The sequence below is a fragment of the Hemitrygon akajei genome, chromosome 8 (assembly GCF_048418815.1).
Source record: "Hemitrygon akajei chromosome 8, sHemAka1.3, whole genome shotgun sequence".
Classification (NCBI taxonomy): domain Eukaryota; kingdom Metazoa; phylum Chordata; class Chondrichthyes; order Myliobatiformes; family Dasyatidae; genus Hemitrygon; species Hemitrygon akajei.
In genome coordinates this window covers 143,905,399-143,931,878 of record NC_133131.1, presented here as the reverse complement: position 1 = coordinate 143,931,878, position 26,480 = coordinate 143,905,399, and the positions used below count along the sequence as shown (strand labels likewise).

Sequence of the window (26,480 nt, the reverse complement as noted above, 5' to 3'; positions counted from 1 at the left end):
GATTTAGAATGATTGGTAACTCCACTCTTTTGGACTGCTGTAGATAAGACCAACTGAGTGGATAGTGAATTGAATGCTAACTTGAGAATGTTTGGTTCCAAGGATCATGCTTCTGTTTTTCTCATAAGATTTGTTTGATAAGTCAATTCACTTTGGAGATTTGCTATAGATACTGCATTTTCCAACTTTAGGTAACTTTCTCACCACTGTATCCCTTTCTCTCTCCTTTTTCAACTTGTCAGATTCTCCCACCCACTTTTACAACTTCCCCCTCTTTCTAACACCTCCTCAATCTCCCATCACTTGTTTTTGTTCCTCTCCCCTACCCGGTTTCATTTCTCCCCTATTTGGTTCCACTTGACACATTCCAGTGCCACTCTCCACCTCCACACTCCCCTTCCCCCACTCGATTTCATCTGCTCCCATTTTTTTTCCTCTATTCGCTGTCTCTACCGATCAACCACCAACTGCTCCTTCGCAACTTCACTTCTTCCCCTTCACCCACCTAATTCTCTCTGCCCACCTTCTCCTGCCTCACTCCTCCCTCTCAGCTCTTTATACGGTCTATGTCCTGTCTGTGTTTTCGGTCCTGATGCAGGGTCTTGACCTGAGATGCCACCCATCCCTCTTCTTCCACAGCTGCTGGCTGCTCCACTGAGTTCCTCCAACAGCTTGTTTGTGGCTCTTGTCTAGAATGTGGTCTGACTCATAGCACAAATAATCACGGGTCCTTCCAAATTTAATGCTTCCCAACTTGAGTTAACCTTTTTGGTAGTAGATGAATCAGCACCTCATCCTTCTCTTGCTGCCAGTACCTAATACAACCGTTGGAGTGCAGACTCTTTGTTCATTGATATCCCTGCTGGTTATGATTCAATAAACATGTGTTCCACTTCAGTGATTTCATCCAAAGCTGAACAGCACTGAAGAATTGGTACAAACTCAAAGTTCTTAACTTTTGGATTAAGCATTAAATTGTTCATCTGTTGAAATGGATGGGGAAAATATTTTCAAAGGAATGCACTTCAAAGAAAAAAAGTATATTACTCTCATAGTCGACATAAATCTCTCATCCATAGTTACTAAAAGAGACCTTATTTTTTTCACTCTTTTGCCTATATGTGTGCTCTTACCAGTCTACACTCCAGTAGTGCCCACGCTTGAAAACTATTTGATTGTAAATCTCCTCAGGACATGAAAGGCACTTTATGTGATACTTCATTTGACTGGTGGTTAGTGTCCTCACCTTTGCTCCCGAGCCAGCACATCAATGAAGTCTAATCAGTTTTGGTGATGATGTGAGGGTGAGTTGCTGATTCATGGTTGATTCAAGTGCCTCTCAGCCCTGAGAAACCAAGTAAAGGAGTGCAGAAATCCAGCACAGGCTCAATCGCACAGCCACAGAACAACACAGAAGCATAAAAAGGTCACAGTGTTACTACACTGAGTGAAATTTATTTTAAGGTAACAAATGGTATCAGATGCCTCTCCTTTTTCCTAATGAGTTTCACAGATTGTCAACAAATATGATTGGTATCATGTTGAGCATTCACAAAGTCTTTGAACCACAGGAAGATGAAAATGGGTTTTAGAAATTGCCCTCCTATTGAATTATGATAGACTGCTGATGTCAGTCTCAAAACTACAGAGATCTGTGTGTGGCTGAAGCTTGTGTAATGCTCTAACTCAAAGCCATGATTTTCAAATTAAGCTTACAAGTCTGCAAGTAATGCATGATGATGAATAAAACTCTTGAAAAAAATGACAAATATGATCTAATTGCCTGCTTGTCAAAGGATCTGATCTGCATGTAATGTAACCTCCCAAATATCTAACTTGGAATCTGGGGATTTGGAATCAAGCACGTGGAATGGGGGAATACTAACTTTATTAATTTTTGACCTTTTACCTTTTGGCAGTAGCTGATGAGACTAATCTTGATTCCTTGGCTGAGCAGATAACCCCAGGTAAGGATTGTCAATAACAACTCAGTGCCTGTCATGATAAAGCAGGAACGTGGTTACTGTGACTAGTGCAAACAGTCATTGAAATGCTTGAGTTGTGCATTGTTTGTGTTTATCACCCTTGCTGCCTGCTGTACAAGATACACTGTTTTAACACTCGTTTCAAATAATTCATATTTAAAGGGGAAAATAGATTTCTTAAAATGAAGGCAAATGACATGCATGCCATCGTCAGCTGGGCCATTGTTTTTAGGAGTTGATATGTGATGTTAGAATTGCACAGGATGTTAATAAGACCACACTTGAAGTACGTGCCATGCAGGGAGGGTACATAAATAGATTCACACAATTGTTGCCTGGACTGGAGTTACAAGGAGCATTTGGATGGGTTGGGGCTATTTCCTCTGGAACATAGGAGGATTAGGGGGTGACCTTAGAAATTTATAAAATTAGGGCATAGAAGGGATTGGCAACTGCAGTAGACCTCTCAGAGTATGGGAGTCAAAAACTAGAAGGTACATGTTCAGAATAAGAGTGGAATGATTCAAAGGGGGATCTGAAGTGCAAGTTTCTCAAACAAGATGATGGTATATGGAATGAGCTTCCAGAGGAAATGGTAGGGGAATGTCCAGTTACAATTTTTAAAAGACATTTGGGCAGGTACATGGAGAGGAAAGATTCAGTGGAATGTGGGCCAAATGGACTAGCTCAGGGAGACAGATTGGGCAGAATGCCTTGTATCTGTGTTGTAGAATAATGAATCAATTAATTCATAATAACTTAAATAACTAGATAAAATATATACATAAAATCATTGGGAGCATTTTATTTATTACGAGACTCTTATCAAAGCAACCAATTTATTCATACATCCCTTGAACAAATGGGAAATCATTGAGGTGCATTTCCTCAGCCTGTAACGTTGGCAGAGGTTCAGCAGAAGCTTTATTCATGACTGCAATCCCAGTTTCTGCCAAAGCACTGCGTCAGAGCAAGAGAAGCTCCAAGCAACTCATCTCCACAAGTTAATTCAATAATTGGAAAATATTCATGAATGTCTTTGTCAATTCCAATTTTATTTAAGTGTTGTGTTAACTCCTGATGTAATTTTATAATTTGGTTCTCTGCTGGATAAAAATGAAAAGCATTGTTTTTGAAATAGCCTGACTCTGTAGGATTTAGAGGAGCAAAGTAGATGATTCAGCCCACTAGGTTTGTGTTCTTTTAAAAGAAACAAAAGTAATCGGTTTTCCTACAATTAGCATTTAACTTTATGGGCATGTGCTTTGCAAGGCCTGAGAAAGAACATACAGGGACAGAAGAAAATAAGTACAGGGTAAGCACCAGGACACTCAAGCCTGCCCTGCCTTTACAATATGACTCTGCCTGATGTATCTCAATTCCTTTTCAGTGCCAGTTCCCCATAACCTTCAATTCCCAGTCTTTTATATAGCTGTCTATTTCCACCATAAAAAATCTGACTTTTATCGCCCACAGGGGCGGAGAATTCCAGAGATTCTCTACTTTTTTGAAAGAAGAAATATCTGAACATTCACAGATTTAAGTGACCAGACCCTCGTTTCGTAGTTCTGTCCTCATGATCCTTCCACTAATGAAAGTAATCTCCACAGCTATCCTTTAAAGTAGTGGTCACCAACCTTTTTAAGCCCAAGATCCCCTACCTCGGCCTTAGTGAAAGGCAAGATCGACCTACAAAGTCACACACATGTGCACCAGGCAGAAAAAAACGGAAGTAAAACCCCACAACCCAGAAGTAGAAATAATGTATGTACACCAGGAGTCACCACCCCTTTTTTTGCACCGTGGACCGGTTTAATATTGACAATATTCTTGCTGACCGGCAGACGGGGGGGAGAGGGGGTGTTAAACATGACCAGAATACAGCGATACTCGAAGCAGGTTCTTTATGTCCAGTCTATTCAGCAACTTAGTTTACGTAGCTCTCAGCACTTAGCTTCTGTCCCGCTTGCTCACGTTTTTTCCGCTGAAAAAACTGAGTGGGTTTGTCTTTAAGTGCAGGGTGCTTGGACTCAGGGTACCGAAGCGGTTTTGAGTCCTTCATTGCCTCATTAGACAGCCTCTGGGCCCGAACTCCAGCCTTCCGCCCGCCAGACGCCTTGGCCAGGTGCGGCTGGTCATGGGTGGGGTGAGAGGACAAGGTAAAGGCTGGAGGTTCCCGTGCCGGGGCTGCGGCAGTCGCAGTCCGGAGAGAGCGACCGAGCGAGCGAGGAGTGCGACAGGATGCACGCCCGCCCCCCTTGTAGGGTCTATCAGCTGACAAAAGTTTGTCTTGAGGGATGCCTTTCAGTAGATCGCAGTGAGGTAGCTGCTCTGCTACTTACGAATCCTTGAGCCCGAATTAGGTCGTATGCAAATATTCCCTACATCATTCGGTGTGCTAAACAGGTTTAGAGGCGGCGCCCATCCGTCCACGCTCCAGGCCGGCAGCAACGGCACTTCCCGCCAGCCGCGCGAAGCCAACCGGTGATCCCTGGCGTGAGGGTATCACGGTGTTTATGCAACTGATGACCTCGCGTGCATTCAAGTTCAACAGTGGGCATGACAGGGAATAAGGAAAGGTGCAGCTGAGACATATTGTTTCCACGCGGCCCGGTGGTTGGGGACCACTGAAGTACACAGTGTAGTGCGTGGTGGGGAAGCTACACACATGGGCAGTGGGCAGAAAGAACGGAACTAAAACCCCGCAACCTGGAAACGATCTCTCAACAGTATTTGTGTATTTATTTTTCATTTTTCTCGGGATCTATTGGGAAAGTCTCAAAGATTGACCAGCCGATCACAATCGATGGGTTGCCAACCACTACTTTAAAGCCTCATTAGGATCCTACATAATTCCATATTCACTTTTTTCTGTAAAGTCACTAAACTTATCCCCCGCATTCCAAATGCAGCCTCAACAAAACCGCTTTAAGCATAACAAAACCTTCATATTCTCAAATCCCAATCCCTTCATGATAAAGGCCAACAAAAAGTAAGCCTTATCTATTTATTTGACTGGCTTGTAATTCATGCATGAAAACACTTAAACCCTACTGAACTATACTTATTTATAACCTTTCTAAATTCAGATAGTAATCTACCTTTCAATTCTCTTAACCAAAGTGCATGACCTCCCACTTCCCCATATTTAAATTCCATTGGCTAGGTTTTCATCCAGTCACACTGTCTATCTGTATCCTGCTGCAGAGTCACAAAGTCCTCATCACAACGTGCCCTTCCACCAATTTTCGTATCATTAGCAAAACCTTCCATATTATTCTCTCGTCCTGGTCATTAATGTAAATAGCAAACTCTTGAGAATTTAGTGATGATCCCTGGTATACTCCACTAGTATATACAGTGGCATGCAAAAGTTTGGGCACCCCTGGTCAAAATTTCTGTTACTGTGAATAGCTAAGCGAGTAAAAGATGACCTGATTTCCAAAAGGCATAAAGTTAAAGATGACATAGTTCTTTAATATTTTAAGCAAGATTACCTTTTTTTATTTCCATCTTTTACAGTTTCAAAATAACAAAAAAGGAAAAGGGCCCAAAGCAAAAGTTTGGGTACCCTGCATGGTCAGTACTTAGTAACACCCCCTTTGGCAAGTATCATAGCTTGTAAACACTTTCTGTAGCCAGCTAAGTGTCTTTCAATTCTTGTTTGGGGGATTTTCTCCCATTTTTCCTTGCAAAAGGCCATCAAACTTTACAACTCCTCCCTCAGAGTGTCAGACACCTTGAGCCAATAGGCTGGTCCTGGACTAATTTCTACTTGCCATTATTTACTTATTATTTAATTATTTATAGTTTTATATTGCTATATTTCTACACTATTCTTGGTTGGTGCAGCTGTAACGAAACACAATTTCCCTCGGGATCAATAAAGTATGGCTGTCTGTCTGTCCAGTTCTGTGAGATTCTTGGGCCGTCTTGTACACGCTGCTCTTTTGAGGTCTATCCACAAATTTTCAATGATGTGTAGGTCGGGGGACTGTGAGGGCCATGGCAAAACCTTCAGCTTGCGCCTCTTGAGGTAGTCTATTGTGGATTTTGAGGTGTGTTTAGGATCATTATTCTGTTGTAGAAGCCATCCTCTTTTCATCTTCAGCTTTTTTACAGATGGTGTGATGTTTGCTTCCAGAATTTGCTGGTATTTAATTTAATTCATTCTTCCTTCCACCAGTGAAATGTTCCCCGTGCCACTGGCTACAACACAAGCTCAAAGCATGATCGATCCACCCCCATGCTTAACAGTTGGAAAGGTGTTCCTTTCATGAAATTCTGCACCCTTATTTTTTTTCCAAACATACCTTTGCTCATCGTGGCCAAAAACATCAGTCCACAGAACTTATTTCCAAAATGCATCAGGCTTGTTTAGATGTTCCTTTGCAAACTTCTGACGCTGAATTTTGTGGTGAGGACGCAGGAAAGGTTTTCTTCTGATGACTCTTCCATGAAGGTCATACTTGTGCAGGTGTCACTGCACAGTAGAACAGTGCACCACCACTGCAGAGTCTGCTAAATCTTCCTGAAGGTCTTTTCCAGTCAAACAGCGGTTTTGATTTGTCTTTCTTGCAATCCTATGAGCAGTTCTCACAGAAAGTTTTCTTGGTCTTCCAGACCTCAACTTGACCTCCACCGTTCCTGTTAACTGCTATTTCTTAATTACATTACGAAATGAGGAAACAGCTACCTGAAAACGCTTTCATATCTTCCTATAGAACTTGTTCTGCTTTGTGGGCATCATTTATATTAATTTTCAAAGTGCTAGGCAGCTGCTTAGAGGAGCCCATGGCTGCTGATTGTTGGGGCAAGGTTTGAGGAGTCAGCATATTTATGAAGCTTTGAAATTTGCATCACCTGGCCTTTCCCAATGATGACTGTGAACAAGCCATAGCCCTAACAAGCTAATTAAGGTCTGAGACCTTGGTAAAAGTTATCTGAGAGCTCAAATCTCTTGGGGTTCCCAAACTTTTGCATGGTGCTCCTTCCCTTTTTTTCACTCTAAAACTGTATAAAACAAAAATAATACACCAATCTTGCTTAAAATGTTGAAAAGAATGTTTCATGTTTAACTTTATGACTTTTGGAGATCAGTTCATCTTCTACTCACTCAACTATTCACAGTAACAGAAATTTTGACCGGGGTGCCCAAACTTTAGTCTAGACGGGACCTGTTTATTTGAAGTCTATTTTTTTTTTGTCCCAGCTGGTGTTTAAACTTCACTAATACACTTATTCCAATACCTTGGACTCTTAAGTAGAAACCAGTCACATACCAGGAAACTTGTCAAATGTCTTTTGGAAATGAAATGCATTGTACACTACATTTACAAGTCCCTTCATCAACTCTTCCTTTCCCATCCTCAGTGAATGTGAGCAAATTTGTCAGATATAATTTACATTTCATTTTAAAAAAAGTGTCCCAGCAAGACTCTTATCAATGGCAGGGGAGCTATAGGGAGGATTCTTAGAGATCGGATTTAATCACACTTGGAAAAAGATGGGCTAGTTAAGGGCAGTCAGTATGGCATTGTGCAAGTCATGTCATGTCTTACAAACTTAATTGCATTCTTATGATTTCCAAGGTGGTTGATGAGGATTGGCCAGTGGATTTTGTTTACAGGGTCTTTTGACAAGTTCCTTCATGGTAAGTTGATCAGAAAGATAAAAGTACATTAAGTCATGGTGAATTGGTGGTTTGGATTCAGAATTGGCCTGTCCATAGAAGACAAAGGGTAGTAGTGGAAGGATGTTTTCCTGGCTGAAGGTCTGTGAACAGTGGTTTATTGTTTGTGACATATGTAAATGATTTGTATGAAAATGCAGATGGGTTGGTTACTAAGTCTGCAGATGACATCAACAATTGTTGGAGCTGTGGATAGTGAAGCAGATGATCAAAGAATGTAGGAGGATACAGATCAGTTTTGGGCAGAGAATTGGCAAATAGAATTTAATTTCGGCAAGTGTGAGGTGTTGCTCTTTGGAAGGTCAAATGTAAAGGGAATGTATACAATTAACAAAAAGGACTTTTCGCAGCAATGATGTACAAAGTGATCAGAAGGTCCAAGTGCATAACTGTGAAAGTGACAATACAAGTAGGTAAGATGTTAAAGAAGCCATATTGTATGCTTGACTTCAACACTAGGAGCATAAAGTATAAAAGTCAAGAAGTCATGTTGCTGTTGTATTACACTTTGGTTAGACTGCACTTGGGAGTGTTGCATGCAGTTCTGATTACACCATTACCGGAAAGATTTGGAGGGTGTAGAAGAGGTTTACCAGGATGCTACCTAGATTAGAGGGCATTTGCTATGGGGAGAGGGTTTTCTCTGGGTGGAGGTCAGAGGTTAAGGGGAGACCTGAGAGAAATTTATAAGATTATGACAAGCTGGGACAAGGTCTTTTTCCCAGAGTAGATATGTTGAACAGTAGAAGAAATAGCTTTCAGGTGTGAGGGTGAAAGATTAAAGGGGATGTTTGGGGCAAGAGTTCTTACACAGATTGGTAGTGGATATTACGGAGTCTTGGCCATCACGAGGGCAGGATTGGCTGTTGGATGTTCTGGAATTTAAATGTTTCAAAATGGACAGGGAGGGAGGTTAAAAAAGATGGGAGGAGTGATATTTCTAATCAGAGATAGTGTCATAGCTGTAGAAAGAGTGGATGTTGTGGGGGGATCATCTGCTGCGTCAGTGTGGGTGGGAAGCAGAGACAGGAAGGGAGCAATCACTCTATTGGAGTATTCTAAAGACACCCTAGTAACAGCAGAGACACTGAGGAACAGCTTGGGAAGCAGATTTTGGAAGGCGCAAAAATAACAGAGTTGTCGTGGGTGGCTTCAACTTCCCGAATATTGATTGGCACTTTTTTATTGCAGAAGGTTTAGAAGGGGCAGAATTTGTTAGGTATGTCCAGGAAGGATTCTTGACACAATATGTGGACAGGCGGATGAGGGGAAATGCCATTTTGGGTATAGTACTTTGCAATGAACCAGGTCAGATGTCAGATCTCTCATTAGGTGAGCATTTTGGAGACTGTGATCACAACTTGCTGACCTTTGGATGGGGTTGGGAGAAAGCAGTATTGGAAAATAATTTGGAGAGGGTGAGTTGTGATCCTATTATGTCAGAACTTGGAAGCGTAAAATGGGAACAGATGTACTCAGGGAAATGCACAACAGAAATGTGAGGTTGTTTAGGGAGCACTTGGATGTGGTTATGGGTAGTTCCAAGTTCAAGTTTATTGTCATCTGGCTGTACATATATACAGACAAATTTAAAAGCATTTCTCCAGATCACAGTTCACCAACAGAATACATATTATATCACACACATAAACCAAAATTTTACCATTAATACATTAGTAAAATATAATTCAAAGCACATGTAGTGTACAGCACAGGTAAACAGAAAACGGTACTTTAAACAGCTCACTGTCCTAGTGACGAGACCTCAGTGGTGGCAGGGTATTCATTAGTCTCACATGCTGAGGGTAGAAGCTGTTACCAGTCTGGCATTCATAGTCCCGATGTGCCTGTACCCCCTCCTAGATGGTAGTCGGCCAAAGATGTTGTGGTAGGAATCCTGATCAATATTTCAGGTCCTTCATCTGCAATGCTCCCAGTAAATGTCACAAATAGAGGGGAGAGAATCCCCAGTGATCCTCTCAGCAGTTTTTACTATCCTTAGCAGGGTCTTGTGGTCCGACACCTTGCAGCTTCTGTACCATGTAATGGTGTAGCCCGACAGGACACTCAATGGTGCTCCTGCACAAAGTTATCAGAATGAAGGTGGGGAGCCTTGCACACCTCAAAGTATAGACACTGCTGTGCCTTCTTGACTAGTGAGGAGGTGTTGTGGGTCCAGGTTAGATCGTCTGTTATGTGCGCATTAAGAAACATTGTGCTCTTCACTCCTTCATGGCAGAGCCACTGATGTGCAATGGAGAATGGTCAACCCGTGCCTTCCTGAAGTACACAATCGTCCCTTTTGTCATGTCCCCATTGAGACTCAGCCTCACACCATTTGACAAGCCTTTCTACCTCCGCCCTGTGTAAGAGACTCATTGTTGCAGCTGAGGCCAACGACTATCATCAGTGAACTTGATGGTGCAGTTTGAGCTGGAATAGGCAGTGCAGTCGTGAGTCAACAGTGTGAACAGCAGCAGGCTGAGTACACAGCCCTGGAGTGCATCAGTGCTCAGCATGATGGAGCTTGAGTTGTTACTGCCAACTTGAACTGACTGGGGTCTATCCACCAGGAAATCCAAGATCCAAATGAGCCCCAAATGAGGACAGTTACCCACCAGCCTCTGAGGGATGATCATGTTAAATGTTGAGTTGAAGTCGGTGAACAACATCCTGGCATTGTTTTCCTGGTAGGACAGAACGGGTTGGAGCACTGAGGCTCCAGTGAGTCCCCACTGAGGCATAAGCAGACTGGTTTGAGTGAGAGGTGAACTGGAAGGGATCCAATGTAGCTGGAAAGTTGGACTTTATGCAATCTCTTACCAGTTCCTCAAAGGACTTCAGAATTGTTGAAGTCAGTGCCACTAGGCAGTTATTGTTTAGGTAAGTTACTGTTGCTGTCTTGGACATCAGAATGATGGTAGCTGCCTTGAAGCCTGCAGGGACAGTGACTGTTTCAAAGAGATGTTAAAGTTGTCCATTCAGACCTCGGCTGGGTGGCACAGTCCATCAGCCCCTGACCAGATATGTTGTCTGGCCCCACAGCTTTGTGTGGTTTACCCTGGCTGGGATCATGCTTACCTTAGCTGTGGCTGGACAAGGTGCCTGTTCCTCAGGGAGTGGGGTCTTTCCTCAAGATCACATCATTCAATAACTCCACCATGGAAGGTCGCAAATTTGCCTGCGAAAGGAGGACGGTTGGGCATAGGGCTAGCAACCCAATCCCTTAAAAATCTAGTGCTACAGAAATGCCAACAGTTGCTCTTAAGACCTTATTCCTGGGAGAGAAAGGTACACCAAGAAGATGTGCTCCACCAGGACTCTGACCACCTACTATCTGCAGCCTTTGCCCCAGTAGGGGTGATGAGGCTAACTAACACACCAACATCATTCCTTGCATCATATCATTCATAGAAAGCATTCAGCCTATCAGGGAGGGAGGTGTTGGTGGACTTGTAGATCTTGCTGGGTTTGTATACCTTGCTACATTTGCTACGTGGCCCTGGTATCACAGAGGTATCTGCGTATTTTCTGTGCATACTCGTGTATTGCCTTCCTAATGGCACAGGAAAGCGTAGCTCTGGTTGACTTTAGAGTGGTTCTGTGCCCCAATCTGAAGGTGGTGTCCTGATCCCTAAGTAGTGCATGAACCTCTGCAGTCAGCCATGGTTTCTGGTTTACCCTGGCAGTGTGTTGTTTTATCAAGATAATGTACTCACTGCTGGACCTATATTCCTTTGTTCAAGAAAGGTAGAATCATAGAATAGAAATAGGTTATCTGGTCTGTGCCAAACCATTAATCTGCCTAGTCCCATCGACCTGAACCCAGACCATAGTCTTCCATGCTCTGCCCATCCATGATCTGTGGAAATTTCTCTTGAAATCAAACCCGCATCCTCCACTTGTGCTGGCAGCTTGTTCCACACTCTCACCACCCTCTGAGTGAAGAAGTTCTCCCTCAAGTTCCTCTTCAACATTTTACCTTTCAACCTTAACCCATGACCTCTAGTTTAGTCTCACCCAACATTGGTGGAAAAAGCCTGCTATACATTTACCCCATCTGTACCCCTTATAATTTTGTATGCCTTTATCAAATCTCCCCTCAATTTTCTGTGTTCTAGGGAATAAAGCCCTAACCAATTCAACCTTTCCCTGTAACTCAGGTCCTCAAGTCCTGAAAACATCCTTGTAAATTTACTCTGCACTCTTTCAATCTTATTTTGATCTATATCTTTCTTGTAAGTAGATGACCAAAACTGCATAGAATAAGCAAAATTAGGCCTCACCAATATCTTAAACAACTTCCAACATAACATTCCAACTCCTGTACCAAGTACACAATACTCAGTACCACAATCTATGCAGATCAGAAACAACAACTCCACCTCACTGACGATCAACACTAGTGCACCTCAGGGATATGTACTTAGCCCACTGCTTAACTCTCTTTACATTCATGACTGTGTGGCTAGTCCCAGCCCAAATACCATCTAGAAAATTGCTGATGATACAACCATTGTTGGCAGAATTTTGAGAGAGCACACACGAGTGAGTTACTGTATATCAGCTAGTTGAGTGGTGTTACAGCAACAATTTTGCACTCAACATCAGTAAGACCGAAGAACTAATTGTGGACTCCAGAAAGGATAAGACAACGGAATACACACCAGTGCCTCATAGAGGTATCAGAAGTGAGCAGTTTTAAATTCCTGGATGTCAGTAACTTTGAGGATCTAATCTGGACCCAGCAGAGCGATGTAGCTACATACAAAGAAGACACAACAGCAGCTATATTTCATAAGCAGTTTGAGAAGATTCAGTATGACTCCAAAAACACACAAATTTCTACAGATATACTGTGGAGAGCATTCTAACTGGCTGCATCACTGACCGGTATGGGGAGGGGGTGGTACTGCACAGTAAGCTGAAGACAGCTGTAAACTTAGGCAGCTCCATCACAAGCACTAGCCTCCATAGTATCCATGACAACTTCAAGGAGCGGTGCCTCAAAGAAGCGGCATCCATCTTTAAGGGCCCCCATCACACAGGTCATGCCTTGTTCTCATTGCTACCAACAGGAAGGAGGTGTGGAAGCTTGAGAGCACACTCAATGGCTCAGGAACAACTTTTCTGCTCTACCGTCCGATTTCTGACAGGACATCAAGCCCATAAACACTACCTCACGGCTTTTATAACTTCCATTTTTGTACGACTTATTTAATTTAATTATTTAATAGATACATACTTACTGGAATTCACAATGTTTTCTCTATTATTATATATTGCATTATACTGCTGCCGCAAAAATCAGCAAATTTCACGATATATGCCGGTGATATTAAACCTGATTCTGATTCTGGCTCATGAGGGCCACTGTACCAGAAGCTTTCTTTACAACCTTATCTATTGATGTCACCACTTTCTAGCAATTATGGATCTGTATATCCAGATCCCTCAGTTCTACAGCACTCCTCAGTACCCTACTGCACACCATATGAGATCGACCCTGGTTGGTATTCCCAAAGTGCCATACTTCACACTTGTGTGCTTTCAATTCCATCTGCCATTTCAGCCCATTTTTCCCATCGGTCCGGATCCCACTGCAAGCTTTGATAGTCTTCCTTGCTGTCCACTACACCCCAATCTTGGTGTCATCAGCAAATTTACTGATACTATTTACCACATTACCACATTTATCACATTATCATCCATATAATTATCCAAAGATAATCAGGATAATCCTGGGAATTATAGATCTGTGAATCTTAAATTAGTGGTGGGCAAACTATTAGAGTGGATTCTTAGAGACAGGATTAATGAGCATTTGGAGAAGCATAGTCTGATTAGGGATGGGGCTTTGTGAGGGGAAGTCATACCCCATCAGACTGATTGAATTCTTTGAGGTAGTGACTAAACACATTGGTGAAGGTAGAGCAGTGGATGTAGTATATATGGATTTTAAGAAGACATTTGGCAAATTTCCTCATAGTAGGTTCATTCAGGAGTCAGGAGGCATGTGATCCAGGGAAACTTGGCTGCCAAGTGCAAGTCAATGGGAAGAGCTTAGTTGGGAGTTTTGGTTGTCATGGATCACATGGGCTGAAGAGCTTGTTTCTATGTTTTATGATTCTAAGTCTCCTTGCACCACTTATTTCCAAATTCTCTCCCCATTTAGAAAATAGTCCACACCTTTATTTTTCAAAGTGCACAAGCCCACAGTTCTCAACACACTATTTTTGTCTGGATAGAATAGCTGGCCAACAGGAAATGCACAGTTATCACAAATGGATCTTTTCCTGGTTGGGAATATGTCATTTGTGGTGTGCCACAGGTCTAGTACTTGGACCTCTACCTTTCACATTTTATTAAAATGGATGAAGGCACCAAACATGCTATTGCTAAGTTTGCTATTAACACAAAAAATAAGATTGGAAATTAAGTTGTGCTGAAGGCAGTGACAAATGAGTACTTGTGGATTAATTGTGTAAGCAAAGATATGGAAAATGGCATGAAATTGTAACTATGGTTTGTTGAGAGTTGAATTATTTGACTTGGTTCTGGTCATCACACTACAGCACAGGAGATAATGCCAGAGTGTCAGAATTATAGTTAAAAAGGGAGACTGATTTGTCATGGGTTTTATTTTTGGAATATTGTGCCCTGAGGAGAATTTTAATTGAGATATGCAAAACAATTAGAAATATTGGCAGGGTGAATATGAAGGAGCCAATTTTCTGGACACAGCGGTTACTAAAAAGGAAACCATGTCGTTGGTTAATTGATGGAAAATTGAACAGAGTTGTGGAAAATGTTTTTCACAAAAAGCAATGGAGCACTTGAACTCTATTCCCAGAGAGGTCATACAAGTAGAAATCCTCCATACATTTAGAAGACTAACAGTGGAATTTTTTGAGAAGGTTGGTGTGTGCTTGAGGAGTCATACCCAACCAAGCTAGATACTGAGAAAGATGGAATAGGGCCAGTTGGTCTCTGTGTCATATAAATGTCAATTTTTTTTGTATTATAGAACACAGTTGTATTTAGAAAATCTTGCCTGCAGGGCAGATTTATCCAAGGCATAATTGCTTTCTCTCATTAAAGAAGTACTTAACCGATAGCTGATTCTAATTTACTTTTCACTAATATTTATTTCCTATGCTCATTCTTTTACTTTGAAGTAATAATCTTGTTTTATGCTAAATCTCCTACCTTGGTATGTTATAGACGATGAGGCTGTCACATTAATTGTTTTCTTTCTTGTCTGTAATGCTTGTGATTTTCTTATGTATCCTCTTATGTTAACCTCTTGAGAACAGCATTGCTCTTCTCTGCTACCTTTAATTCAGGTATCCATTTGTGTGATGATAATTCAGACTTAAGCTCCATGTATGGTTAAAAATGAAGGCTGTTAAGGAGATATTGAGCTATATGAAATATTGAAGTGGCATAAGATATAACCTAGAATGATGTTTCAAAGCAAGACAGAAAAGTAGGACAATATGATTTGAATATAAATTAGAGAGAAGTAAATTTAATACAGTTTCTTGGAAGATATTTTTCAAAGAATGATTCATATTTGGTTTAATCTTTTAGGGATGTTAACAAATTGTCAAGACAGCATAAAAGAATGTTATTCTCGTTATAAACTACATTCTATTGAACTTTTTAGGTTTTTAAACTAGGTTATGTGCATTCATTATGCTATGTGTGCCACCACTTGTTAAGCCTCTTTCTAAGTCTTTCTTTTCAGCTCTGTCTGCCTGCTTACAGCAGATTGTTTTTTATCTCGTATGCAATATTTAAAATTTAAATTCAGAGTTGATATTTGTCTCAGTTAAATCCTTCTCCAAATCTTTTAATTCACATCTCCCTGCTGCTGTCTTTACTGTTGTGTCTTTAGCAAAATTTACATATTTGCGCTCCTTTTTGATTTCCTGGTCATGAATGTACATTAGAAAAATCGAAGACCCAACCACTCTCTTGGGACTCCACTTAATAACGCCCTCTCTCACCAATCTTTCCACATGCTGTCGTTTTAATTTTGGTATGTAAGGTTGCTGGTCACACCTTTTCACTATAAAGGACAGTTCTGTTTTGAAAATGAATCGTGGTTGAAGGAACGCCGCTCAGAATATGAAATTAATAATGTTTTTTGTTTACTTATTATTAGCATTAACTTGATTGAAGAACTGAAAAATTGTGTTGAAAGCAATTTCTGAAAGCCTGACTAAAACCAGTCTTGAAGCTCTACAGGCTTCAGTGTTAGTAGGTTCAAACTAGATAGTCTGTCACACTTTCTTCTTTATAATTTGTTTTAAATTTAATTGTAGGGGTTTACAGCTCTGTGCACACCTTCACTTGGTGATGATCTTGATGAAGCTAGTTTCATGTTCAGAGTAAACCAATCAGTGAGCTTTGTGTACTGAGGCTGAGATGAAAAGCAGTACAAATGGAGAAGTGATTACTGTAGAGAGCATGGAATAATGGGGGAAGAGATATGATTCAAGTGAAATTCACTAAATATTTTAAAATCTGTTGGCTGGCAGAGTTTTTCGATAGAAGACTCATTTACTTATTCTGCTACTTGAAAACTGTTTTGTGGTCACTTAATTTCAGTGACACAATGGTTTCAAAGGTGTATTTGATTTCACGTGATCAATTTGAACAAAAAATATTTAGTTATGTAAATCATTAAAAATCAGACATGCATGAAAATTTGTTCAGCTCCTACTAAAATTTTAGAGATGCAGTATACAGCATGGTAATAGGTCCTTTGACACTCCGAGTCTGTGCAAAACATTAACCACCCATTTACAGTAACTCTACCTTAATCTCATTCTCTCTACATTTTATTAACTACCCTCAGATTACACTATGAGCCTTCACAGTTGGGGTAATTTACAAGTGGTCAATTAATGTACCAACCTACACGTATTTGGGATGTGGGAGGAAGCCAGTACAGTCACGTAGAGAATGTGCAGACTCCACACGGACAATGCCCAAGGTCAGGTCTCTTGTGCTGTGAGCCATCAGCTCAATTAGCTGCACTATTCTGCCATGACTGTGTTGCAGCTGAAGCAAAAGTGGACTGTTGCAGTTCATTTGTTAATAAGGAAGCTTTTGCTGAGTTGTGCAGGAGTTTATGCTCTGAGTTTAAGGAATTATCTGTTACTAAGAGATTCACATAACCCTAAAACACCAGGAAAAAAAGATTATTTCCTCAAAGCTAGGTGTGCAGATTCCGAGCTGGTCCACTGTAAATTCTTGCTTCGTTCCTTCAGAGATTTGAACTTAAATGGCCAGAGGTTAAAGGCCGCACCCTTAACCACTAAGCCACCTGTGACTTGCAAGATAAATATTTAATTTCGGTCTTAGTTACAGAAAAATGGTGAAATAGATGTATGCTAATTTGAACAGTGTTTCTTGCAACAGTATTGCATCTACTGTGAAAATTATAAGGTCTTTATTTGGTCCTTGGTTAATAAGTGCATGAATTTTTAATACTTTGAATAAAACTCAGGTATGTCAACTGAAATAATTTGGTAAAATTATTGACAAAAATACTCTGACTTAAATATTTTTTCAGCAATATATTTCCTTAATCCCTTAAACTTTGAGATGTTTTTGAAATAACTACAGACTGGTTTGTTTATTATCTTAGTGATTGAATTTTGTTTTACTAACATTTCGACAAAATGCTAAAAAGCAAACTTACTGCCACTTGAACACGCTTCATTTAATGCTTCACGAAACACATCCAGGTGTCATGGCCACATTAAACTGGCTGTCAGATTGTTGCTTGTTTTTTTTCTGTGGCAGATTTATTTTGTGGAAGAAAAGTGAGGATAATTGGGCCGTAAGTGGGATCCACTGTCTTCCGATCCATTGATTGGCACTTGTTATGGTTGAGACAGAGTGAAATTTAAGTATTTACGTGTGTATAAATATTGTTTTTTAAGCTGCTGTGTTAAATCTAGCCAAAAACATAGGAGTTGTTTTCCTAGATTGTTGTTTCTCCATAAGTTACCCGCTATCAAACAGTTGTGGAATTTCCTGACATCTGCTGTGCACCTGAATATAGACTCCCAAATGCTGGTGTCAGTCGCAAGCAACTTCTGTATATTAGTTTGGCAACTAGTTGCTACGATTTGTTGACAACGTGCAAAATGAAACAGCATTTATTTCTATGTGGTAAGCTGGCATATTAAAATAAGTAAGCACCTTTTTACTGCTGCCCTATGGCTCCCTGTGAGGGACTTCATAACATATCTGTTGAAAACCTGATGTATGGGTTTAAATTTTAACATTTGTGCATGACATGGGAATGAAGAAGCAAGGCAAATTTAAGATTTTTTAATAGTTTGTCCATTCTATGTAACAACATAAAACTAAAAGCACTTGATGTGTCACTTTGGGCTCACAGTCTTTGCTCAGAGTCTGAGTTCATCATATGCACATTTAAAAAAAATTTCCTTTCTATCCTTAGCCAGGTTCCTGTATTAAAGTGTTTTTCTTTACTTGATGGGAATAAGTTTATTAAAGATAATGAGGCAGGTGTGCGTTTTGTGAACCTGGCCACAGGGAGGTAAATTGACATACGGCTGAAGTTTCATCCTCGTTGATGCTGAGTTATCTGGCTTCTTGGCATAATCTTGTTCATGTTGGAGCGAATGGAAATAACTAACCTAATAAGTTAAAATGACTTGATTGATGATGTTGCTGCTGTAGCATTGTAACAGAGATTAATTAACTTCCCTAATGCAGTTTAATTTGGTACTTCTAATTACTGTTTATACTGTAAATATTTATTAAAAAGATTACCTTTACCAGTCACCAGACATAAGGGAACATTTCACCCCTTGTTTAGATTGGACTGAAATTCAGATTGCTTTGGTCCATTTAAAAATGAGCACTTGTCCTTATCTTTTAACTGCTCTGCACACCCAGTTAGAAATGGCACTTCGCTGAAGTTGGCGAAAATGGCTGAAAAAAATGTTTTAGTGATTGCAAAATACTAAATGAGCTTTCTTCTGGAAGTACACATCTCTGATGTGGCAGTTATGTGCAGAAGACACATGTGCCTCTCTAGTTGTAAATGTCTATTGGGAGGTGAGAATGACATGATGATATTTTAAGCAACTGTTGGACTTGGTTAGAGGCAAAAGCAGCCATGGTGGAATTGAGCAGTTTTTAAAATAACAATTGTACAATCAGAAGACTGACAAAATATAGCCCAGAATCAAAGACAATCTGGTCCATTATGCCTGCGCCAGCTCTGTGGAACTGTTAGATGGCTGTGTCACACACCTTTTCTTTCCTTGTCGTCCTGAAAATCTTTATTTTTTCATAATATGAAGCGAAAGAAATAGATTAATAAAATGCATAGTCTGAAGGCCCCCCCCCCCCCCCCCCCCACCGCCTGGCCCTCCGCGCACACATGCATGTATGTGTACAGACATACACACACACAACATCCCCACAGCAAGGACGAGTTTCTATGCATTCCTATTGCACCCTGTGGAAATCATCAAGTTGACATTTTAGCTCCTCTGAATGGCTATGTTATTGAAACATTGTGTGGGAGCTGAAAACATTAACTGAACGTTGTATTGCCTAGAGACAAAAGCAAAAAATATTACCCTACGTTGTAAATCTCTTCTATAATCATGAAGCCACATAAAACAGCCTTTTGTTTTTATTCAAAGTAACAATCATCCCTCTCCTGTTGGGTAACCTCAGATTTCAAGTTCCCTTTCCCTGCCCTCCACTCACCACACAGATAAGTTAATGGATTGGCTCCTTTTAAGCAATAGTTGATGTTGGAAGTTTCTTTTAGTTGTACATGGCATCAATCAAAAGTAGCACAGGGAAAAAGTAATTCTAGTGGTTTCAATGTCACTTACCAACAAGTTTTTGTCTGAAGGTGGTGGTACTTATAACTTTTGCTTGCTATCCAGAATTTAGTAAAATCACTGGCCTAAAACTAGAGAGAGTTGTAATGTTATACCCTGTTAATCTTTCTTCCTAGCAAGATGATTTCAGTTACTCTGGCATTCATCTTGTGCTACAGAAATAGTATAGATGTATTTAAAGTCTAAAACTTTGTTGAACCATTTCCTCTGGGATTCTGAAGGCAATTTTCTGTGATACTACAGTGATGCCTTTGCCTGCGACCACCCAGCCACAGCACTCCCATGTTTACTTATATTATCCATCTTTGGTTTTATTCTCTGCTGGGAGCATAAGTTCATAATCCAAATGAGTGCCCCTGAAGAACACTGTGACAAGTATAAACTTGTACTTTGACTTGAAGTTCATGTTCCTGGGAAGCTCTAGTTACTGAGTCATAATGTTTGCTGGGACCTTGATAAAACTGAGGCCAGACTTTAATACAGGAACAATTAGCAAGTGGACAGGTATTTTAATCAGCAACCAAAACACCGGGGTAATAGCAACAGTTAACTTTTGGAAACTTTCCATCAGTTTATATCTTATGAGCAATAACTGTCAAATCAACTTTTTAATGAAAACTAAACAAGGACTCTAGTCCCAGTGTTTCACATCTGTCTGAATTTTAATAGTGCAGCACTGCTGAACAGTCACACACATTGATAAAGAATCTATATCACTCCAGAGCAATGAACCTATAGAGGTCTGCAAATGAATATAGTGAACATTATCCAAATTACATATGAACAACCCCAGGGACTTGCATGACATGTGATGAATACCAAATATCTAGATTTGGTTCTCAATTAACAGAGCAAACTTAATTAACAACTTTGTATCTTGACCTCCAAGGCTCGTCGACCAGGGATGTTGGGCCTTCATTAGGGCTGAAGAAATCAAGCTCATTAGAAAGTCTGCAGACAGCAGTTGCTGAGGTAACTTTGAACAGTGATATTCCTTTCCATCGTCCACGACCACGCATCATCCGAGGAAGAGGTTGCAATGAAAGTTTCCGGGCTGCCATTGACAAGTCATATGATAAACCAGCAGAAGATGATGATGACGATGAAGGAATGGAAACATGTATGTAATGAAACTGATTACAGCAATTTACTTGTAGACTAATTAGAATGATCATTAATGTTGCTGCCTATTTAGATCCACTGAAGGGAAAATTGTTGAGGTGTTCTTTCTTGAAGTTTTAATTAGCATTATGTAATATATTTTGTGCAGTTTATATTGTATTACATGCATTACTCAAGAATTCCTCAGGACAATTTTTAGTTGTCAGCTTCACATTTCATGCTGCAAAGTTGCTGGCAATTGTAAATCCAGGGTGAGGCTGAGGATGAAACTTATTGAACACAAGCATTTAATTGAGCAAACAGTGTACCTGGCTCTTCCTGCTGGGGAATTGTTTGAATGTGCAAATTTTTTTTGTTGGAGACCTTTGTTTGCTGATGTTGGATAGAACTGAAGGCATCAGTCGCACCCCACCTGGTAGGAGCAGGTACCAAGCAACATGACGACTCAAGCTGTCAATTGTCTATTAGGGACAAATGTCCTCACTCAGAGTGGTAGAGGTTAATAGCATAGAGGTATTAAAGGGGAACCTAGAGAGATCAATAAGAGTGAAATGAACTGAAAGTTATGGTGAAAATATTATGGTAAGATAAAGTAAATGGGAATTTGTCTTACTTTGACTTAACAACTTGAATTTTGAAACTCTTTAGTTTTACCAAAGAAGGAAGTTTATGTGGTAAAACTAAATACGTAAATTGATGTCTACCAAATTATTGAATACAGGCTTATCACTAAAGATAAGATCATGATGTAACAAATGTAACAAAATCATATTAAGCTGTTAGCCATAACATTGAGAGAAAAGCATTGTCACAGTATTGTGCTGGAAGAGTCAGTTTTAATGTAAGTATTGGCAAATCATAAATGTGAAATGCTTCAGAGTAACTTGACCCTTGCAGTGAATTCTGGATGTCGAGGACACATGAACAGAATGGTAGATGAGTTTTGTTGGGCTCCAAGAATATTATTTCCCCTTTCAGAGTGCAACTAAATGATAATGCCACCTGCCAGTTAGTTTGGCAAAGTAGGGATTTTTGAAGGCTTGCTCTCCAGTAACATCTGAGTGGGCAGGAAAGAAGATTTAAAATTTTCCCTTTTAAAAGTCATTTCCTGACTTGTCCTTTAATTCAATGTAAAGCATTAAAATAGATGCTATGAAGTAAATGCTAAAATTGTTTTTTATTATTAATTCTTGTTTTGGAAAACAGAATTTAGGAGTGTTTGTGATATATATATATATACACACACACACGTCTTACAATAAGCAGTTATGATATGCAAGATTTTGAAAGATCATACTTGTGTTTATTTGATGTACTGGAGTCTGAAACTTCACTGATTTTGAGACTGTTTAAAGTAGCCAAGGAACCCTGAGCATAATGTAACATTTTTAGTTGATGCCAATTCATTTTTAAAACTTACTTTGTTAAAGATAGATATGTTATACTGTACTACTTGAGTTGAACTGTTTCAAATTATTTTATATACTGGAAATGACAGCAGTTACTAGCTGAATTATTGTATCAAAGTAGGAGATATGTTTGCCCTTATATAGTACAAGAGCCCCAAGAGAGATGAGATTACAATTCCTCACTTTTACTTGAGAGCAAATCATTAGGATCAAGAAACATTAATGAGATACTGAATCATTGGGTTCTCATTTTCAAATGTATTAACTGAAACTTAAATAACATTGTACATGTTTTACTTGGTTGTGTGTCTGTTTATCAGAACAAATGAGAACTGTAAAAATGATGTGTTGAAAGTGAAAAAATTGTAACTCCTTAAAATGGCTGAGATGCAAATGTTACTTAACATGAAATATATAAGTGATTAAATCATGAAAGTTTTCTTTTCATAAACTGATGAGGGCCTTAGTATGACAGTTTGATTCTGCCCAACTAGTGCAGTGCTTTCCTATAATGAGGATTTTATATTCTTTTGATTTATTCCTCTCAAAGCATTTTCTTTGACATTATGCTTTGACAGTGCACAGGTTTGTTACTTTAAAGCCTGCTGCACTTTATTACATCTTTGATCGGTTTGCCTACTTTTCACACTTTTTATGTTGATTTTTCTCCCCAAATGTGTGAAACTTCATTGCTGTCATCATCTTAAAATAATATATCTCTTTGCAGTTCAGTGTCAATGCAATCCAAGGAAGACAATAGTGTAGGACTGAAAGCTGACGTGGAGTGAAAGAGAGATGGCAAGAATGACCAAGGAGATTGAGAAGATAGAGAGGCAGGGACTGCAGCTAGGAATTCCACCTGGGAAGCTGGCTATGGTGCTGTAAAGAGTGACATAAAACTGGAGAATGAAAGTGATGAATTATATTGCATAGTTAGTTGAGTTTAAGAGCTAGAAGGATGAGGAAGAAGTAGTGATTCTATAGGGCAAGGTCATCGAAAGATTTGAAGACATGGACAAGGATTTTAAATCTCTTGAAGAGAGGTTAAGCTACTGGCTATGAACAGAATTGCAGAAAAATTGGTGGTTAGCAAAGAGTATTAAAAATATTTCAAGTGATCACAAAATGATTCCTGACAAATGTACAACTTCTAAGATGAGAATGTTCATCCCTCCCACCCATTTCTGAATCTCCTGTAACTATTTTTTAATCCTACCCAAACATAATTCTGTCTGCTACTTGGTAAATCTGAAATTGATCAAATTCCCCTTTGAATGCCTCAACTTCTTGGAATTTACTGCTTTTGCAGGCAGTCTGTTCTCACAGTTGATGATTGAGCATTCAAGTTATTCTTTATTCTGTGTTTGTCTTGAAGTTTTCCCACCTGGTGCCTCAGTTATATTTGCTGCTGATGTCTTGATGACTTTCCACAACAAAAAATCTTCACAATCATCCATTTGATTCCTGACACTTGGAAAAGCTTTGATTACGTTGCTCATTTTAATCAAATTAAAGTTCACCTTCCAAATTTGTCCTTGTTTGTCTTTGATTTTAATCACTCTTATGACTCCTGGTTGTTCCCTGAGCAGCTGGGCCCAATCTCTGTAATTTTTTTTCCTTTTGACTTCACGATCTCTCCACATCTCTCATCCTTTTTAGAAATTTCTTAAATCCTGCAAGCTTTTGATCAAGCTGTTTTTCATATTTCCTTACGGAATTTAGTATTGTATTTCTTCATTAAAATTTCCTGCAGAGGAGTTTAAGATGTTTTGCTTTAAGCTCCCGTGTAAAATCAAGTTCATAACATTGATGATGTTAGCTTCCCTTCAGATATGAGTGTACAAAAAGATCTTCTTTTGTTAGTTGCCCTTGGCTTAGTTTTATAATGCACTTACACTCTTGTCTGTAACAGCTCTTTGCACATCCAGCTCAATCATTACTGTAAACTTATCAGGATTCTTGCATTCTCATCAGTTTTGGGTCAGGAAGTTGCACCAGTACAATGGATCTATTACAATATCCCAGAAAGTTTATTTTCTATCATCATCTGAGGGAAGTTTGAGTTTCATGAGTTCAGATGTGCCCTATCGCAATGTAAAAGAAGCTCTTCTGAGCCTGTAACAACAGTCCTTTGTGTTTGCTAGGTTAAATTAAGTACTGCTGTCACAGGAGCAGTATTTCAGTTGCCAGTTTGTAGATGGTGGAAAGCCACAGGTTATAGCAAAGATTGTAACAAAATATGTGTTTGAATGGTGAGGTAGGAACGACCCTGCAGTTTTTTTGGTATTTCAAGAAACTGGATCCAACAAGTGATGCTAGAAAATGTTAAATGCTGGAAACCTGATATAAAACAAAATGTAAAGAGATAAAGAAATGGAATTATCATCTTGGGTTAATGAATTCTGATGAAAGATCATTGTTCCAGAAACATTGTTGACTTGAAGTGTTAACTGTACTCCGCCCACTGTCTCCCCCACAGATGCTACACAAGTGTTTACAGCATTTTTCATTTAATTTCAAAGAGCTGAAGTCATTTGTGTTGTTAGAGGGATAAACCAAGATCAAACTTCTGAAGAACTATTGATCCTCTTCATTTGGTTTCACAGGGTATTTGATATCCCCTAATCCAATAGAAAGAGCCTCCTTTTAATGTTTAATTTGAAGAGCAAACTCATTCAGTCCTGCACACACACCAATCTAGACTTTGACCCATTGCCCTCTGCTACAGGTCAGAAAGTGAGACACTTAAACAGCAGAATTGTTAACTAAACTTCAGGTCCAGTTCCCTTGCTGAATTTGATGACATGATCTGGCTAAGAATTGGTACTGAGTTTACAGTGGGAATGTAAGTGCTGACTACTGTGAAGTGACACCCCACTACATGGTGAGCAAGGAAAAAAATAGTGCCCTCGGCCATTCCCTATTGTCACTTAACCTGCCAGTGCCAATTTAGCAGTTTCACTATTGGTGGTTTCTGGAACCAGTTTAAAGATCATGCCATTTTTAATAACCATGCTTGTGGCATTTTTTTCTAAGTTGATCTTAGTTTGGATTTTTTAATACTTCTATGAACTTTAATATTCTACTTTTCATTCACAGTGGAGGAAGACACTGAAGAGAGTTCTAGATCAGGTAGAGAGTCTGTATCAACAGCAAGTGACCAACCGTCTTTGGCCAGTGGGCAACAGTTGGGCACAGTGGAGAAACAGGTCAATGGTTCAAAAGCCAAAGAGGACAGAAAGAAAGAAAAGTCTGGAAAAGAAAGAGAAAAGAAGAAAGACAAAGAGAAAGAGAAGGAAAAGGACAAAGAGAAGAATAAACCAAAGAAAGGGATGTTGAAAGGTCTTGGAGATATGTTCAGGTAAAAAAAAATGACACTCTTTCAAATAGCAATGAAATATTGGTCATTGCTTTTATAGCAAGTGTTTAGCCCTGTTTCATGTACTTACTGTGGATCTTAAGAACTGAAGTGATTTATTTGTAGTGCCCTTAAGCTGTAGAGTGTATGGAGAAATACTGTATACTTGGTAGTAGTGCTTTTACTTGTTCTACTGCCAGGACATCAGCGTATTTTAGAATTGCACAATGGTCTGCCATTTCATTTGGCATGAAGGAGGAAAGCTAATTAAGGTTTGAGTAAACATTTATTCATTTAAAAAATCTACACCCAGCTTTGCATCAGCAAGAAGTGATCCCTGCAAATGGGAACTAATATAGGGAAATTAAGAATTTTTTTGAACCTTCCATTCTCTGATGTCACTTTATGTCTGTCTGCATTGAGATAATTTTATGTTTATTAATCTATTTTATGTCTGTAAGAAAATTTAATAATTTAACAAATACTGAACTCAGAAATATTGTCTTTCATTTAATTGATGTAACCTACTTTGCAATTCAAGATTGTTTAATGTCATTTCCAATGCACAAGTGTAAAGGAAAATTAAATAATTAATATTCTAGATCTGATGCAGTGCAAAAAAGCACAATAAGATATAGAACACAATAGTTAAAGGACACAATAAATACAAACTTTGTATAAATACATAAGATAGCTTATATACATACTTTAATTGTATGTGCATAAAGTGAGACTAGACGTTGTAGATAAGGTGACTCTAGCAGGAAATTATTAAGTAGTGGTTGTGGAATCGGTGAATGCGAGGAGGTATTGATCAACCTTCACCCACTAACAGAACAATTGTTAGTTTTTCATGAATTTTACTTTTTAAATATTTCTTTTTGATGGCTTTACATTATGTGTTACCATTTGATAGAAATGGTGAATGAATTTAGTTTCACCAGCACAGCATAGTATATACATGGTAAGTCCCAATGCTTCACAAGGATTAAGCCATTCTGT

At 39.4% G+C, this 26,480-nt stretch overlaps 1 protein-coding gene across 6 annotated transcripts in view; it reads left to right on the top strand.

Moving 5' to 3' along the window:
* The window catches only part of LOC140732326 (partitioning defective 3 homolog), an 838,958-nt gene that overhangs the window by 615,584 nt on the left and 196,894 nt on the right, over positions 1–26,480 (top strand). For 4 of the 6 annotated variants that reach the window (XM_073054816.1, XM_073054819.1, XM_073054820.1 and 1 more), the window contains 3 exons: positions 1,920–1,967; positions 20,479–20,709; positions 25,220–25,481. In XM_073054816.1, the coding sequence (XP_072910917.1) occupies positions 1,920–1,967; positions 20,479–20,709; positions 25,220–25,481 (541 nt within the window). The remainder of the gene's footprint in view (positions 1–1,919; positions 1,968–20,478; positions 20,710–25,219; positions 25,482–26,480) is intronic. The other 2 variants (XM_073054817.1, XM_073054818.1) reach the window with 2 other exon arrangements.